General features: G+C 36.2%; 2 protein-coding genes across 2 annotated transcripts in view; both read right to left on the bottom strand.

Moving 5' to 3' along the window:
• Positions 1-11056, bottom strand: part of LOC118890566 (ankyrin repeat domain-containing protein 26-like) — a 57771-nt gene extending 46715 nt beyond the window's left edge. The window contains exon 1 of the mRNA XM_036843603.1: positions 11010-11056. The gene's annotated coding sequence lies outside the window, so the exon portion shown is untranslated. The remainder of the gene's footprint in view (positions 1-11009) is intronic.
• Positions 11010-18428, bottom strand: part of LOC118890567 (ankyrin repeat domain-containing protein 26-like) — a 33953-nt gene continuing 26534 nt past the window's right edge. Inside the window, 6 exon segments of the mRNA XM_036843604.1 lie at positions 11010-11082; positions 11175-11203; positions 11823-11921; positions 13370-13464; positions 16112-16173; positions 16783-16909. Of these exon segments, the coding sequence (XP_036699499.1) occupies positions 11876-11921; positions 13370-13464; positions 16112-16173; positions 16783-16909 (330 nt within the window). The 3' untranslated portion in view covers positions 11010-11082; positions 11175-11203; positions 11823-11875.

Here is an 18428-nt window from a genome sequence, read left to right as displayed (position 1 = left end):
AAAGCACTATAAAAACTAAATATTAAATTATTATCTATCGAGTCTAAGAGGTTAATTTTGAAAGGTAATTTCATTTGGAACTCTGTTATGTGTTAAAGCATAGAAAACAATATTGAGCCAGAATTTACATTACATTTTTACATACCTGTGAGTGGTTATTTTCACTTCCATCAAGCCTTTCTTGTGCTTCCTCCAAAGTTATTTCTAAGTCTAGTTCTGCTGACAAATCTATTATGTTTTAGTGTAAAATTAACTACTTAGAACAGTTAGAGTAAAAGACATAACTTTATAAAAACAGATTTAAAAAATTTTATCAAATGACAATTTAAATTAAGCTTATATCTTTAGCTGAATGTTTACTTCTTTAAGAAATGCTTCTAATTACCTAAAACTTCAAACAAACCATCTGGGAAATACCAGATGTCACCAGGTTACAGGCACACAAACATCTCAAAGATTCATTTACAAATTCATCCACCAAACATTAATGAACAGAACAATCAAAAAACCAAACAAAATTTTAAAATACAGAACATATAAAGTCACCATACACTTTGTTCTCTACTTCATGATAGTACCTATTTAACAACACCCCAAACTTTCAACTGCAACGTTATTCATGGTTTCCAAAATTACTGTTACTTTCATGCTTTTATCAGGTTCTTAATCTGAAATGTGTTCCTCTATTCTGACAAATTTCTTTTCATCTTTTAAGACTCAGCCTGCTTGTGAGTCCTCCTTGATTACAGCTCTCTTTCCCCAATAGGTATTTCTTTCCTAGTAGCTACCTTGGTACTTTATAGATTTTCTAGTGTATCTTATCACCTGAACTGTAAATTATTTCTTCACGTCTATCCTCTTTGCTCCTAGACTGTAGAGGAAAGCTCTTGAAATCATCTTTGTATAAAGTCTTTTTTTACTCAATAATTATTTATTGAGTTCCTGCTCAGTACTAAACATTGCAGTTTAAAAGAAGAATGTAGATAAAAGGTGTCAGGGATGGCTTTTCTAGAGATAATGCCTGAGCTGAGACTTACACAGTGAGGTCAGTCAGATTCAAGGAAATAGAGGGCAGGAAAGGGAGAGAGCATGGAAAGCTGTAGCAAGACAGGGAGAGAAGCATACATAAAACAGGGTGAATATTTGTCTAAAATACAGGGATAGGTAAGAGAGCATCACCAGCAGTTCAGAATTCCACAGCAAAGGACAGAAAAAAGGGCTAGAGAGGGAGAGTCAGGTAGAAGTTAGATTATGAAAGCCTCGTGTCATTCTAAGATGGCTGGACATTAATATGCTTTAAAGAGTGGTTCACGATCACTGGTGCATTTGAGATAGATCACTCTAAATGCTGCGGGAGGGATGAATTTGAAGGCCATACAAATAAATAGAGGGAGATGAATTTGATGGCATTATAATGCAAAAAAAAGATGATGCAGGCCTACACTGAGGGACTGTTTCCAGAAATATTTAGGATATAAAATTACCAGGACCCAGCATAGAATAAATCTTTATTAAATGAATAAATGCATGAATCCTGGGTCCCTCAAGAACTAGACTCTGCTTATTACTTTATAAAAGGTATCAACTGAGAAGAGAAATGATCTGCATGAACTGTTTTAAGTTGCTTGTATTTAGTTTCCAGTTTTCCTGTTTCATATCTTCCTGTGTTGAGGGGGCTCGTGTAGGTGTTTCATTTGAATTCGTGCTTCTTGGACCTACCAAGCTCATGGAGAAATGAGAGCAAACAAGTCACTTGTATAGATAAAAAAAACTTTGAGTTTATAGCTTGTAGTCACTACTCCAGGAGATAACTGAGAACCTTTTGTAAATATAACATTAATTCTACAGGTAAGGAAAGACAAGAAGATAAAACTATAGGACTGAAAAAAAGAAAACAGTGTATGATTTATTACTATAGCCCTGATCATATGACTGATTCAGGGCACTAAATTAATTGGTATTTATGTAGAACATATATTAGATGTGGTTAATCAATAGACTGGGCATCCTAGTAGAGTTAGAATTGATTTTCCATATACTCTTTTTAAATGATCAGCACTCCGTAAAACCAATATCCCTTGTGAACTATTAATTCATTAAAAATAATAAGTTGATATACTATGTGGACACAGCTAAGAAGGAGGGACTATGTAGCAATCCCCAATGATGACCATTACCGTTGGGAAAGGCAATTCTAAAATATATAAACTCATAGAAAATACAAGAAATAGTTTAGTATTTGGTTTTGGAGGTGCTTTTTTAGTTACACTGAATATAGTTATAACTAATACTAATGAATTCAGAGATAAACAAAAATAAAGCTAAGAAACTACATTTTGAGAAGGGAATCTTGAGATGTCTACCTAGGTTTCCCAACTAGTCGCAAAGTTCTAAATATAATCCTGCTACCCACTCTCAGGTGTATGCTAAATACTAGCCTAACGAACTTATTCTCTCTCCTAATTCTCTTTATTATTTATTAAGTTGCTTTGGTCAGAGGAAGAATGCTTCCTCTGCTAAAAAGACGTTTAGCTGCAGGTTGAATAAAAGGAGTAAACACAAAGCAGATTTTGCCACAAAATGATTTTGGAAACATCAGGATTATGGTGAAGCCATGCCAAGGTGGCCTACGGTTGAGTGCTCTGTGCTTATTTATTACCTTGTTTGCTTTCTCTGTTTTCTGGCAGTTGTGACTCACACAGGTCATGGAGCGGTATTCCCTAACAGAAACACTGCCTCCAATATTAATCTTTTCTTTATCTATTAAGGTCATCTGTCCAAATTCTGTGGATGCTGACTGATTTTTGGTCATTGATTGTGACACAAATGGATATTTATCATCAACTTTCAAATGCCCGGCTCTTTGACAAGTCTCATTATTGAGCGTCAAACTAGCAGAATCCCAATCTGAAAAATCTGAAAACAAAGTTTCCGTTTATTAGAATGTGAATACTAATACAAATTTGACTAACCTGAACAAATTCTTTCTTCAGAGAAGCAGTCCCATGTCCTCCTCTCCCCCCAAACACACTACTCCTTCATGGCTTATTGTATCTTACACATCATTGCCATTCATATAGATACATTAACTATTGTCTCTCATTTTTTCTACTTTTTAATTTTCTAGTATTACTTACTTTGATTCACTCATCAATCTCTATTACATATTCTGTATACCATAAGAGCTTTATTAATAATTAAGTTTCTTCAACATACGAATTTTTTCATTAACAAAATTACATCTAACCATTTATTTTATGTTTAAATATGCATGACAGTATTGTGTGTTCCAGAGACATGGGTTTTAAAAAATCTTTTAATGAATGGTACTACTTTAATTACAATGAGATGGTCTTTCCTCAATGTACCAATATCTTCAGAACTCATTTTAGAAGCCTTGGATAAATATCATAAACTTACATAAGAAATGATAGCCTTGAGTGACTAATTGTTTCCAGGTAAAAATAGGATAAGTCTAGGTCCACAATAGATCCAAAGAGCACACAGTGCCATGAGACAGGAAATGAATACATAACAAAAATATTTTTCTTTTTTTAAAAAAAACTAAAATTGTCAGATTTAAATTTCTTAAGACAAATCAGAGCTGAACCAAGATGGTGGAGTAGAAGGACGTGCTCTCACTCCCTCTTGTGAGAACACCAGAATCACAGCAAGGTGCTGGACAATCATCCAATCATCGACAGGAAGACACTGGAACTCACCAAAAAAGATACCCCACATCCGAAGACAAAGGAGAAGCCACAGTGAGATGGTAGGAGGGGCCCATTCACAGCAAAATCAAATCCCATAACTGCTGGGTGGGTGACTCACAGACTGGAGAACACTTATACCACATAAGTCCACCCACTGGAGTGAAGGTTCTGAGCCCCACGTCAGGCTTCCCAACTTGGGGGTCCGGCAATGGCAGGAGGAGTTCCTAGAGAATCAGACTTTGAAGCCTAGTGGGATTTGACTGCAGGACTTCGACAGGACTGGGGGAAACAGAGACTCCACTCTTGGAGGGCACACACAAAGTAGTGTGCACATCGGGACCCAGGGGAAGGAGCAATGAACCCAGGGGAGACTGAACCAGACCTACCTGCTAGTGTTGGACGGTCTCCTGCAGAGGCGGGGGGTGGCTGTGGCTCACCATGGGGACAAGGACACTGGCAGGAGAAGTTCTGGGAAGTACTCCTTGGCGTGAACCCTCCCAGAGTCTGCCATTAGCCCTACCAAAGAGCCCAGGTAGCCTCCACTGTTGGGTTGCCTCAGGCCAAACAACCAACAGGGAGGGAACCCAGCCCCACCCATCAGCAGTCAAGCGGATTAAAGTTTTACTGAGCTCCGTCCACCAGAGCAACAGTCAGCTCTACCCACCACCAGTCCCTCCCATCAGGAAACTTACACAAGCCTCTTAGATACCCTCATGCACCACAGGGCAGACAGCAGAAGCAAGAAGAACTACAATCCAGCAGCCTGTGGGACAAAAACCACATTCACAGAAAGACAGACAAGATGAAAAGGCAGAGGGCTATGTACAGATGAAGGAACAAGATGAAACCCCAGAAAAACAACTAAATGAAGTGGAGACAGGCAAGCTCCAGAAAAAGAATTCAGAATAATGATAGTGAAGATGATCCAGGACCTTGGAAAAGAATGGAGGCAAGATCGAGAAGATGCAGAAATTTTAACAAAGACCTAGAAGAGTTAAAGAACAAACAAACAGAGAGAACAATACAATAACTGAAATGAAAACTACATTAGAAGGAATCAATACCAGAATAACTGAGGCAGAAGAACAGATAAGTGACTTGTAAAACGGAATGGTTGGGATTCACTGCTGCAGCAGAGAATAAAGAAAAAAGAATGAAAAGAAATGAAGACAGCCTAAGAGACCTCTGAGAAAAACATTAAATGCAACAACATTCACATTATAGGGGTCCCAAAAGGAGAGAGAGAGAGAGAAAGGACCCGAGGAAATATTTGAAGAGATTATAGTCGAAAACTTCCCTAACATGGGAAAGGAAATAGCCACCCAAGTCCAGGAAGCTCAGAGAGTCCCATACAGGAAAAATCCAAGGAGAAAACATGCCAAGACACACAGTAATCAACTGGCAAAAATTAAAGACAAAGAAAAATTACTGAAGCAGCAAGGGAAAAACAACAAATAACATACAAGGGAACTCCCATAAGGTTAACAGCTGATTTCTCAGCAGAAACTCTACAAGCCAGAAGGGAGTGGCATGATACACTTAAAGTGATGAAAGGGAAGAACCTACAACCAAGATGACTCTACCCGGCAAGGATCTCATTCAGATTCCATGGAGAAATCAAAAGCTTTACAGACAAGCAAAAGCAAAGAGAATTCAGCACCACCAAACCAGCTCTACAACAAATGCTAAAGAAACTTCTCTAAGTGGGAAACACAAGAAAAGAAAAGCACCTACAAAAACAAACCCAAAAGAATTAAGAAAATGGTCATAGGAACATACATATTGATAATTACCTTAAATGTGAATGGATTAAATGCTCCAGCCAAAAGACACAGGTTTGCTGAATGGATACAAAAACAAGACCCATATATATGCTGTCTACAGGAGACCCACTTCAGACCTAGGGACACATACAGACCGAAAGTGAGGGGATGGAAAAAGATATTCCATGCAAATGGAAAGCAAAAGAAAGCTGGAGTAGCAATACTCATATCAGATAAAATAGACTTTAAAATAAAGAATGTTACAAGAGACAAAGAAGGACACTATATAATGATCAAGGGATCAATCCAGGAAGAAGATAAACCAATTATAAATATATATGCACCCAACATAGGAGCACCTCAATACATAAGGCAACTGCTAACAGCTATAAAAGAGGAAATCAACAGTAACACAATAATAGTGGGGGACTTTAACACCTCACTTACACCAATGGACAGATCATCCAAAATGAAAATAAATAATGAAACAGAAGCTTTAAATGACACAATAGACCAGATAGATTTAATTGATATTTATAGGACATTCCATCCAAAAACAGCAGATTACACTTTCTCCTCAAGTGCGCACGGAACACTCTCCAGGATAGATCACATCTTGGGTCATAAATCAAGCCTCAGTAAATTTAAGAAAATTGAAATCATATCAAGCATCTTTTCTGACCACAACGCTATGAGATTACAAATGAATTACAGGGGAAAAACGTAAAAAACACAAACACATGGAGGTTGAACACTACGTTACTAAATAACCAAGAGATCACTGAAGAAATCAAAGAGGAAATCAAAAAATACCTAGAGACAAATGACAATGAAAACACAACAATCCAACACCTATGGGATGCAGCAAAAGCAGTCCTAAGAGGGAAGTTTATAGCTATACAAGCCTACCTAAAGAAACAAGAAAAATCTCAAATAAATAATCTAACCTTACACCTAAAGGAACTAGAGAAAGAAGAACAAACAAAACCCAAAGTTAGCAGAAGGAAAGAAATCATAAAGATCAGAGCAGAAATAAATGAAATAGAAACAAAGAAAACAATAGCAAAGATCAATAAAACTAAAAGCTGGTTCTTTGAGAAGATAAACAAAATTGATAAACCATTAGCCAGACTCATCAAGAAAAAGAGGGAGAGGACTCAAATTAATAAAATTAGAACTGAAAAAGGAGAAGTTACAACAGACACCACAGAAATACAAAGCATCCTAAGAGACTACTACCAGCAACTCTATGCCAATAAAATGGACAACCTGGAAGAAATGGACAAATTCTTAGAAAGGTATAACCTTCCAAGACTGAACCAGGAAGAAACAGAAAATATGAACAGACCAATCACAAGTAATGAAATTGAAACTGTGATTAAAAATCTTCCAACAAACAAAAGTCCAGGACCAGATGGCTTCACAGGTGAATTCTATCAAAAATTTAGAGAAGAGCTAACACCCATCCTTCTCAAACTCTTCCAAAAAATTGCAGAGGAAGGAACACATCCAAACTCATTCTATGAGGCCACCGTCACCCTGATACCAAAACCAGACAAAGATACTACAAAAAAAGAAAATTACAGACCAATATCACTGATGAATATAGATGCAAAAATCCTCAACAAAATACTAGCAAACAGAATCCAACAATGCATTAAAAGGATCATACACCATGATCAAGTGGGATTTATCCCAGGGATGCAAGGATTCTTCAATATACGCAAATCAACCAATGTGATGCACCATATTAACAAATTGAATAAAAACCATATGATCATCTCAATAGATGCAGAAAAAGCTTTTGACAAAATTCAACACCGATTTATGACAAAAACTCTCCAGAAAGTGGGCATAGAGGGAACCTACCTCAAATAATAAAGGCCATATATGACAAAATCACAGCAAACATCATTCTCAATGGTGAAAAACTGAAAGCATTTCCTCTAAGATCAGGAACAAGACAAGGATGTCCGCTCTCACCACTATTATTCAACATAGTTTCGGAAGTCCTAGCCACGGCAATCAGAGAAGAAAAAGAAATAAAAGTAATACAAATTGCAAAGAAGACGTAAAACTGTCACTGTTTGCAGATGACGTGATACTATACATAGAGAATCCTAAAGATGCCACCAGAAAACTACTAGAGCTAATCAACAATGAATTTGGTAAAGTTGCAGGATACAAAATTAATGCACAGAAATCTCTTGCATTCCTATACACTAATGATGAAAAATCTGAAAGAGAAATTATGGAAACACTCCCATTTACCATTGCAACAAAAAGAATAAAATACCTAGGAATAAACCTACCTAGGGAGACAAAAGACCTGTATGCAGAAAACTATAAGACACTGATGAAAGAAATTAGAGATGATACCAACAGATGGAGAGATATACCATGTTCTTGGATTGGAAGAATCAATATTGTGAAAATAACTATACGACCCAAAGCAATCTACAGATTCAATGCAATCCCTATCAAATTACCAATTGCATTTTTTACGAACTAGAACAAAAAGTCTTAAAATTTGTATGGAGACACAAAAGACCCCGAATAGTCAAAGCAGTCTTGAGGGAAAAATATGGAGCTGGAGCAATCAGACTCCCTGACTTCAGGCTATACTACAAAGCTACAGTAATCAAGACAATATGGTACTGGCACAAAAACAGAAACATAGATCAATGGAACAAGATAGAAAGCTCAGAGGTAAACCCACACACCTATGGTCAACTAATCTATGACAAAGGAGGCAAAGATATACAATGGAGAAAAGACAGTCTCTTCAATAAGTGGTGCTGGGAAAACTGGACAGCTACATGTGAAAGTATGAAATTAGAACACTCCCTAATATCATACACAAAAATAAACTCAAAATGGATTAGAGACCTAAATGTAAGACCAGACACTACAAAATTCTTAGAGGAAAACATAGGAAGAACTCTCTTTGACATAAATCACAGCAAGATCTTTTTTGATCCACCTCCTAGAGTAATGGAAATAGAAACAAAAATAAACAAATGGGACCTAATGAAACTTAAAAGTTTTTGCACAGCAAAGGAAACCATAAACAAGATGAAAAGACAACCCTTAGAATGGGAGAAAATATTTGCAAACGAATCAATGGACAAAGGATTAATCTCCAAAATATATAAACAGCTCATGCAGCTCAATATTAAAAAAACAAACAACCCAATCCAAAAATAGGCAGAAGACCTAAATAGACATTTCTCCAAAGAAGACATACAGATGACCAAGAAGCACATGAAAAGCTGCTCAACATCACTAATTATTAGAGAAATGCAAATCAAAACTACAATGAGTTATCACCTCACACCAGTTAGAATGGGCTTCATCAGAAAATCTATAAACAACAAATGCTGGAGAGGGTGTGGAGAAAAGAGAACTCTCTTGCACTGTTGGTGGGAATGTAAATTGATACAGCCACTATGCAGAACAGGATGGATGTTCCTTAAAAAACTAAAAATAGAATTACCATATGATCCAGCAATTCCACTACTGGGCATATACCCAGAGAAAACCATAATTCAAAAAGACACATGCACCCCAATGTTCATTGCAGCACTATTTACAATAGCCAGGTCATGGAAGCAACCTAAATGCCCATCGACAGACGAATGGATAAAGAAGATGTGGTACATACATATACCATATGATACATACATGTATGTGGTACATACATGTACATACATATTATGTGGTACATAATACTCCATACGATGGAATATTACTCAGCCATAAAAAGGAACGAAATTGGGTCATTTGTTGAGACGTGGATGGATCTAGAGACTGTCATACAGAGTGAAGTAAGTCAGAAAGAGAAAAACAAATATCGTATATTAACTCATTAACTCATATATGTGGAACCTAGAAAAATGGTACAGATGAACCAGTTTGCAGGGCAGAAATTGAGACACAGATGTAGAGAACAAACGTATGGACACCAAGGGGGGAAAGTCGTGGGGGGTTGGGGATGGTGGTGTGATGAATTGGGTGATTGGGATTGACATGTATACACTGATGTGTATAAAATTGATGACTAATAAGAACCTGCTGTATAAAGAAAAAAAAATCTAAAAAAAAAAAAGACAAATCAAAGAAGAAAGCAAGAAATGTAAAAGTGAAACTTTAAAGCCTGTTTCATCACAAGGGCCCCTTTATCATTTCACATCCATGAGCTCTGTAAATGGTTTAAAACAGCAGTTCTCAAGTGTCACCTGAGGATCCCTGGAGTCCCAAGACCCAACCGTTCAAGGGGTCCAAGAGGCCAAAACTATTTTCACAATAACAGCAAACGTTATTTCCGTTCTCATTCTGTTTTAAGTGTACAGTGGAGTTTTCCAGAGACAAGATATGTGATAACATCATAGCTCTAATAGCTAATAGAATGTATGATTGTGTGTGGTTGTATTTTAAATTTTTATTATTTTCGAATACAGTAAACATCAGTAGATACAACCTACTTAAACGAAAGTTTCTTGGAATTCTCAATAATTTTTAAAAGTGTAAAAGTATCGTATATCTGGATCATAAAAAAATAACAAATAAATAAATAAATAAAAGGATCTTAAGGCCAAAAACTTTCAGAATTACTGTTTTTTTTTTTTTGTTTTGTTTTGTTTTGTTTTAACTTTTGGGTTTATTTATTTATTTATTTATGTCTGTGTGGGGTCTTCATCTCTGCGCGAGGGGCTTCTGTAGCTGGGGCGAGCGGGGGCCACTCTTCATCGCGGTGCGCGGGCCTCTCACTATCGCGGCCTCTCTTGTTGCGGAGCACAGGCTCCAGACGCGCAGGCTCAGTAAATTGTGGCTCACGGGCCTAGTTGCTCCGCGGCATGTGGGATCTTCCCAGACCAGGGCTCGAACCCGCGTCCCCTGCATCGGCAGGCAGACTCTCAACCACTGCGTCACCAGGGAAGCCCAGAATTACTGTTTTAAAAGACTGTGTCTATCAAATCGTCATTAAGGTATGATTACTTTCCCCCACTTTCAATAATCAAAGGCCACACACGCACACACACACACACACACACACACACACACAGAGTCTGCTAATCAAAACATCTGGTTGGCTTAAGCTCATCCGTGTAACACCACTAAAACGAAATAATTAAAGTTGAAATACAATTGACATGTTAGCAAGTGAAGCTTTACTCTAGGTAAAGGTCAGAGTTCAAATAAGCATTTTATAAAACTGGAAATATCTTAGAATCTAATAATTAACCTCTGAGAATCCCTAAGAAGTACAGAGATTCCAAAGTGAGAACTTTAGGGTATTGAAACATACATAGAAACATCTGAGTTAAAGTTTACATTTTAAAAATATCTTTTTCTTAGGCTTATAAATATCTTTTTTTCAAAACATGGATACCAACAATAACATGTGCCTTATTTATGTCAAATCCTTCAATTAAATTTGCAAAAAAAAAGAATTAGGAATATGAAGACTGTGAGCATTTCAAATATTTTAGTGTACCTCTTTCCAGAGTTAAATTTGCACTGCAAAATTTACCTGATCTGGATGTTTGTAAATCCTACATTCCTACTGTTTTATTAGGAACAGAATCTTTCACTCCAACTGCAGGCTGAATGGGTTTTGAAACAAGTTGATTAATAAATAATGTACATTTGATACAATCTGTAGTTAATAATTCAAGATAAAAATATAAGTTTTTACCTTCAAGTGAGGATATTTTTCAGGAGAATCTAAAAGGCAAAAGGGACATAGAATCAACTACATGTAACTATGAAAGCCAACTATATATTCATGCAGTTAGTACTGAGCAGAATCCTCATGCTTGGCCTTGGCAGTGAATACTTTAGGTTTTGGTGTTTTGTTTCTTGGGGGAAGTTAGGACAGCAACAAGACAGACATATGAATCCACTATAGATACTGAAGAAAAAATAGGAGTACAGGTTTAACAAAACATGCAGTTAAGATTTCAAAAGTAAGATTATGTTCCAAAAGCCTTTATAAAATCGAAAAATGCACAAGTACCAATGTGAACATGCTGACTGATGAGGAGAAAAGTGATCTTTAATCAGAGGAACAAATCATGACCCCGAGAAGGTAAATATGAAAGCTGATGGTAAAATGCAACAGCATATCTTGAATGCAATACAGCAGCAACATTTACATCATTATACTACAAGTATTTATCATGTTCTTCAATTTGTCCTGTAATTTAGGAAGTGCACAGTTGGGATGACAGTTCAGTTGAATGTATAATTCATTTCTCATCAGAGAAAGTGTTATGAACTGATCAGCTTGGATATACACTTGTAGAATAATAGTTCATAAAAATATTCTTCTTTTTTTCCATACCCATGTGGGCTACTGGTATGCCTACATTTCTTGGATCCTCTAGTTTAGTCATCTTAAAGTTTCTCGATCCACTCATGCAAGAAGGTATATAAGACACATCTAAGAAATAATGTATAATAAGTTTTCAATATCGAAGCACAATTATCAAAAAGGAAAAAATAAATTTTACTGCCACAGAATTATTAGATTTTAAAAATCTTTCATATTTCAAAATCAGTGTAGTATTTACTGAAAATAACAATTTTAGCATTTAGGGAATGAACCCTATTAATTTCTTTTGTTTCCAAAATTAGTTTGGTTTAGTATATCATGCTAATGTTTAAAAGGATTTTGTGAAATAATTATCATCAAAAAATTAGCTATCTTAGGGACTCCCCTGGCGGTCCAGTGGTTAAGACCCCATGCTTCTACTGCAGGGGGCACGGGTTCAATCCCTGGTCGGGGAAATTAAGATCCCATATGCCAAGCCAAGCAGCCAAAAAAAAAACAAACAAAAACCTATCTTAAAAAAAAAAAAACAGCCAATGCTTCCATATTCAAATTAATCTCATTTGAATAACACATGCCAACACAACATATATCTTTGATGCCTGATAGTTACAAGGAGGAGCTGGGGTTTACCCCAATTCTAGCACCCACTCCTGCTTCCAGTATTCTCTGGAGCAGCAATGACCTAACCTTGTTTCAGTGTAAATACACTGAAGTCATCTAACAAGAGTTCTCTCAAGTTTCCTCATCACCTCCACAATTACCTCCCTAACACCTTTTCCTTCATTTACTCCCTGTAACCTCTGCCTCTCTCATTCTTTATTCCTTCTTTCCTCTTCCTCATTTCCCGACTTTCCTTAGGTTGTAGAGTACCTTGAAACAGAACTAATAATTTAGCTCCTTAAACGGGACTCTCAATTTAATCTGTGGCTGACACCAGATGAGATACCACAGCTTCCCTCCTTTCTCGTCTTTTTCCTCACTATGCATTTGACAGGTGATTTTCTTTTTTTTTTTTTACATCAACAGTGTTATATTTTTTAACAGTTTTCAGAATATAAGCTGCATAGCTTTTTAGAATAAAAAATGATATAACTTCAGGTACACGCTTTAGGACACTTGGTTAAACAACAAGCAAACTGTGTCTTTGAGGACCACCTCAAAAGGGTGGCACACTTCACAGTGTAACTTGATAACAGACATGGAGATAGATGATTATATCATGGCATGTTGTCTACAAAGAACATCTGGACAGTCAGAACTTAAATAGAGCACAGCAACACAGTTAAGTATTCAAGCACTGCTTTTTGGCCAAATAAAAACTGCCTAAAGACTGTTGATGGATTTTTGACTAGAAAAAAAGATGTAGCTGCTTAGTTCTTCTGATACAGCACTTGTTTTCCAGAATGAGACAGGCTCAGTTCAACTTGAAATCAGTGTGAGGAATGATTCTTCCTCTTAACCGACAGGTGATTTTCTTTGCCTGTTAGAATATATCAGAATTCCCATTTTAAATCAACATGCTGTCAAATGACTTTTCATAAAAATACAGTTCTTACCTTCTACTTGTCCATTTAATATATTTTTTTCCTCTTTGACCTGTAGCTCCAGATAAATGATCAACATACTTCTGTGGAAGACTCTCAGAGATACTCTGTTAAAATTGATATTAATAATGAGTTGCATAAAGATTTCCTAATCCCCTTCTAATACCTGAAAATACCCTACTTTTTAAAATTTCCTACTTTACAAGCAATTAGATTTAAAAATAAGAGAAGCATGGATTGAAAAACCCAAACATTTAAATAGAAAACTTCATATACACTCTCTAGAGCAAGTCTATCTTTTATCCTCATTTGGCTACTGACTCTGTAAACTGAGCATGGAAAGCCAGAGGAATTATTTTCACAGACACAATACTGACTTACAGGCACATTTCAGCAAAGAATTAACTTCAAAACACCTAACTCTACTTTGCATTCCCTGTCAAAAGAAGAGAGTATTTTTAAAAAATATGTATTTAAATAAATTCTTTAATAAGTATACTTGCTATAAATTTAAAATATTTCTAAAGACAGAAATCTTTTAGTATTAAAATAATATACTTGGCATGAAACAAAACCATGAAGTATGTCATGTTGAGCATAAACAGAACACTGTAGAAGCTGCTTCATTTAGGTAAACAAGGGCTTACAAGAATCTGTTATTTGATAAAATTTTTATTGATAGGAAAAATAGTTGAATAAAATAGCGAAGTAGTAAGAAAAACTTTTATGTTTAAATAATAGCAAAAAATTTAAATATAGTTATGCAACTCTTCAAAAAAGTATAGCAAGCTTTAATAAGGGAAGAATAAGAACATTTATTTATTAATCATCTAAATGTGCCAAGCTTTTATTATGCACATTTTATTTTCTACATACAACAACAATAATAAAAATGATTGTAAGGACAGTTACCCCACTTCCTGTTTCCTGGTCATTCCAAGATGCGAGAGTGAAGTGACGAACAGATGGGATCCGCTGTTCTCTGTCCAGAATGTCCCTCCCCTGACCCTCACATGACTGGCTCCTTCCCATCCTCCCCTTGGTAGCTTTTCTCACATGCAGATCTTTTCTGACTACCTAAATTCCACTCCCAATCCCATCCCCATCCTAACTACAAACTCTCTCAATGTTGTCTAATGTAACATTCTCCATTTTCTTTACATGAAGGACTTAACAGTGACTTATAAAGGATTCCTGTTTGGTTTTATGTTCCCAACACTACAGCCTAACCCCTCAATTGGTACAGTCAGTGTCTAACTGCCCAGCACATAGTTGGTATTCAATAACAGGAATTTATTTAAGATCAAAACATTTAAAATGTCGAGAGCACCTCAAGTACCAAAGCACTCGGTACCTATAGGAGATCTCCGATAACAGTCTACAGAAACCTAACATACCCCAAACTAGAAATCCACATGCCCATTCTAATTTCCCCATTCTTAACACTACTGTCATTTTATTGTCCTTCAGGTTTTAAAAAAGTGCCCCAGCATTTAGTGAGTCACTAATTGCCACTGTGATCATTTTTGTCTTACATTTCTATAGCACCCCTTACAGTTTACAATGTGTGTTCACAGCCGTTACCACATCTCTTCCCTACACATACCTGAGAAGTGGGTACCAGTACCATTTTTACGAAGGAGGTCACTGACACTCAACCAGGGTAGACAAGTTTTTCCAAGATCCCACAGCTAGTGACAGACCAGGATGCTACCATGTCTTTTGACTTTAAACATAGTGCTGTATCACTGCAGCAGCTGCCTATGTCTAACAGATCAGGACCTTCTTATCTCTTTCCATAGCTGTCACCTTACAACAGGTCATCATTACTTTACATTTACGTTACTTCAAGTACGGCTGCCATAAAGGTACTCAACGCACACTAGTTTAACTATCCAAAATGGTTTGTACTTATTAAAACATCGCTAAACCAAACTGTTGTTATTATAACGCCACATACTTATTATTCCCCATTCTTTTGCTTCTCTTGAAATGTTCCTTGCAGATCTATTTGACAATCCAAATGTAACAATACTTTCAAGTCTCAGGCACTATCTTTTTCAGGTCTAAGTGGTAAAAAACTACATTTCAACCTGTTTCTCTCTGAACCTCACTAGGAGTTTTACACATTCATATGTACCAAAGAAACATACATTTGCTTGGGAGAATGGGACTGACAGATACACCCTACTATATATAAAATAGATCAATAATAAGGACCTACTGTATAGCACAGGGAACTCTACTGAATACTCTGTAATGGCCTATATGGGGAAGGAATCTAAAAAAGAGTGGATATATGTATATGTACAACTGATTCACTTTGCTGTATACCCGAAACTAACACAACATTGTAAATCTACTATACTCCAACAAAAATTTTTAAAAAAAAGAAAAGAAAAAAGAAACATACATTTGGCCATAGGCTGACCTGGAATAATGCTTCAGTTTTTAGATATATTTAACTTCAGAACCCAAACTGATTCCTTATGACTTCTAAGCCTTGGTTTTTGCTCTATACGACACTGGTTTCATTAAGTGAATCTTGCAAATTAACAAAAGTGCACTATGTGGTAGTTATTATATTTAGCACACAATTATTTAATTAATTACAGGTTAAAAATATAAGGAAAAAATTTTGATGGGCAAATGCAAAGGTGAGAAAGTAAAGTCAAAGCATCCCCCCTTTTATGTTTTAACATCACTCAGTGCTTATATTTAAAAAAAAAAAAAAAAAATAATAGAAGACAGTACCTCAGAATCCCAAGGTGATTCTATATCTTCCTCTTCTCCTAATCCTAATGCTGACATCATATCTGTAAAACGCAGCCACAGATACATTCATGAGAACATTTACTACTATGAATTTTAAATACATATATAAGTCTATCTCCATCCACAAATATTTCAATAAAATAAAGTAGCAGAAAAGAATTTCGGAGGGTTGAGGCATTTTCAGGAAGAAAAAGTTGGTAGTAGTTGGGATACTTCTGAAGAAACAGAGCAAAAGAAACATACTTAAAAAGAAATGGATACTGGGACTTCCCTGGTGGTGCAGGGGTTAAGAATCTGCCTTGCAATGCAGGCAACACAGGTTCGAGCTCTGGTCCAGGAAGATCCCACATGCCACGGAGCAACTAAGCCCGTGTTCCACAACTACTGAGCCTGTGTGCCACAACTACTGAAGCCCATGGGCCTAGAGCCCATGCTCCACAACAAGAGAAGCCACCACAATGAGAAGCCTGTGCACCGCAACGAAGAGTAACCCCCGCCCGGGCAATAAAGACCCAATGCAGCCAAAAATAAATAAATTAATTAATTTAAAAAAAAAAGAAACGGATAGTATATTTGGATCTACACACTTTAGATGTTTTTATACTAGCCTTTAAGCACAGGAAAAAATTCATAAATATTCACTAACTTACCACTCCTATTATTTTTGTGTGCTCCATCAAAAGAAGTCAAATTGTTATGATCTGTTTGCTCTTGCGGAGCACTTTCAATATCAGTATCATTTTCTTTTTCTCCAATTTCTGGATTTGTTGCTCCTTCCTATAAAAACAAAACAAAATAAAACAAACACCTAATTCCAGAAAACATCATATTCATTCATTTGGTCATTCAATCAATCAGTAAGACAACAAACATTTACTGGATCTATCAGATCATAGGCACTATCCTGGGAGAAGCTGGAAATATAAATAGAAGACCGATTCTGCTCTGTATTCTAGGAGAAGTAGAGCTGCATGAAAACAAATAAGAACAGAAAAGTATCATTCAAAAGCTCTACAATTGATGTGAACAGAGTACAGGAAGGGCACAAAGGAAAGAGGAGTCAGCTGTATCTGGGTAGCTCAGGAAATGCTGCAAAGACAGGTCTGTGTCTTAAAAGACAGACACAGTGTAGAGCGGGGATGTGAAGGGGATTCTAGAAAGGGCAGCCTGAGCAAAAGGACAAAGCGTGAAACAACATAACAAGTCACGTGGAAAACTAGAACACATTTACTGGGAATGGTACGGAGAGACAAAACTGGAGGATCAGAACCAAACCAAAAAAAGCAAGTGTCCTCCTGGAACATGAACTTTCTCCTTCATGCGATGGGGATCCACTACATAAGTAGAGGCGTTACATCTTCACAAATATATTTTAGAAAGGTCACTCTGGCAGCAACGTAAAGATGAACATCAGGGGAGCAAAACTAGAAAAGAGCATTTCAAAATTATAAGTGAGAAAGTAATAAGAAATGAAAATGGTATGCAGGTAGAAAATACTGAACTTGATGAGCAACAGGATGGGGTGATTTCAGGGAGGGATGGGGTCCAGGATTTTTCCTGCTTCGGTATTTCAGTGATGTTATCTACTAGGATGGTGAAGACAGATGACAAAGTAGCTTACAAAGAGTCAGGAAAGAGGAAAGCATCAGGGACAATGTCTTCAGTTTGGGGCATAACAAATTTGAGGCACCCAGGGGACTTAGAAGAAAGATTTGGATAAATACATTTGGATTAGTAACTTATAAACTTATTCAGGAAAAGCATATGATGCAAAGATAAATATCTGTAAAATATACTAACCTGGTATAATTAAATGATGCAAACCTATGCAGAATTCTGAACTTTTGAAAATATAAACAAGACTGGGGAAGAAAACTATGAGATTCAATTTTTCGACTATATATTGCAACATTTGTTTCAAGGATATAAAATATACTCTTTCATGGATATGTGCAAATATTCATTTCTGGGATATTATAGCAATAAGCATTTTTAAGTTTAATGAAAAGATTTAATTGTAAAACACCAATTCAAGAGACTACAAGAAGACTCCTTTTCAAAAATTAATCTTAAAAGACAAGTTTTAAATTGTAGAAGAGAATGTTTATGTGATTATGGAATTATGAGGCAATTTTAAGTACTACTATGATGTAAGAAAGAAATATAAAACCCTATTTTAAAATTCACATGGTTTTCTTATTCACCTGTGAACAGCACGCTAATAACTCTTCTTATCTACGCCTTATAGAATGGCAGTTAAAGATTGGGGAAATGATTTAGTATTAAAAAAATTAGT

This window comes from Balaenoptera musculus, chromosome 2 (assembly GCF_009873245.2).
Source record: "Balaenoptera musculus isolate JJ_BM4_2016_0621 chromosome 2, mBalMus1.pri.v3, whole genome shotgun sequence".
Classification (NCBI taxonomy): Eukaryota; Metazoa; Chordata; class Mammalia; order Artiodactyla; family Balaenopteridae; genus Balaenoptera; species Balaenoptera musculus.
The sequence above is the reverse complement of the archived record's forward strand: the minus strand, read 5'-3'. Positions and strand labels throughout refer to the sequence as shown.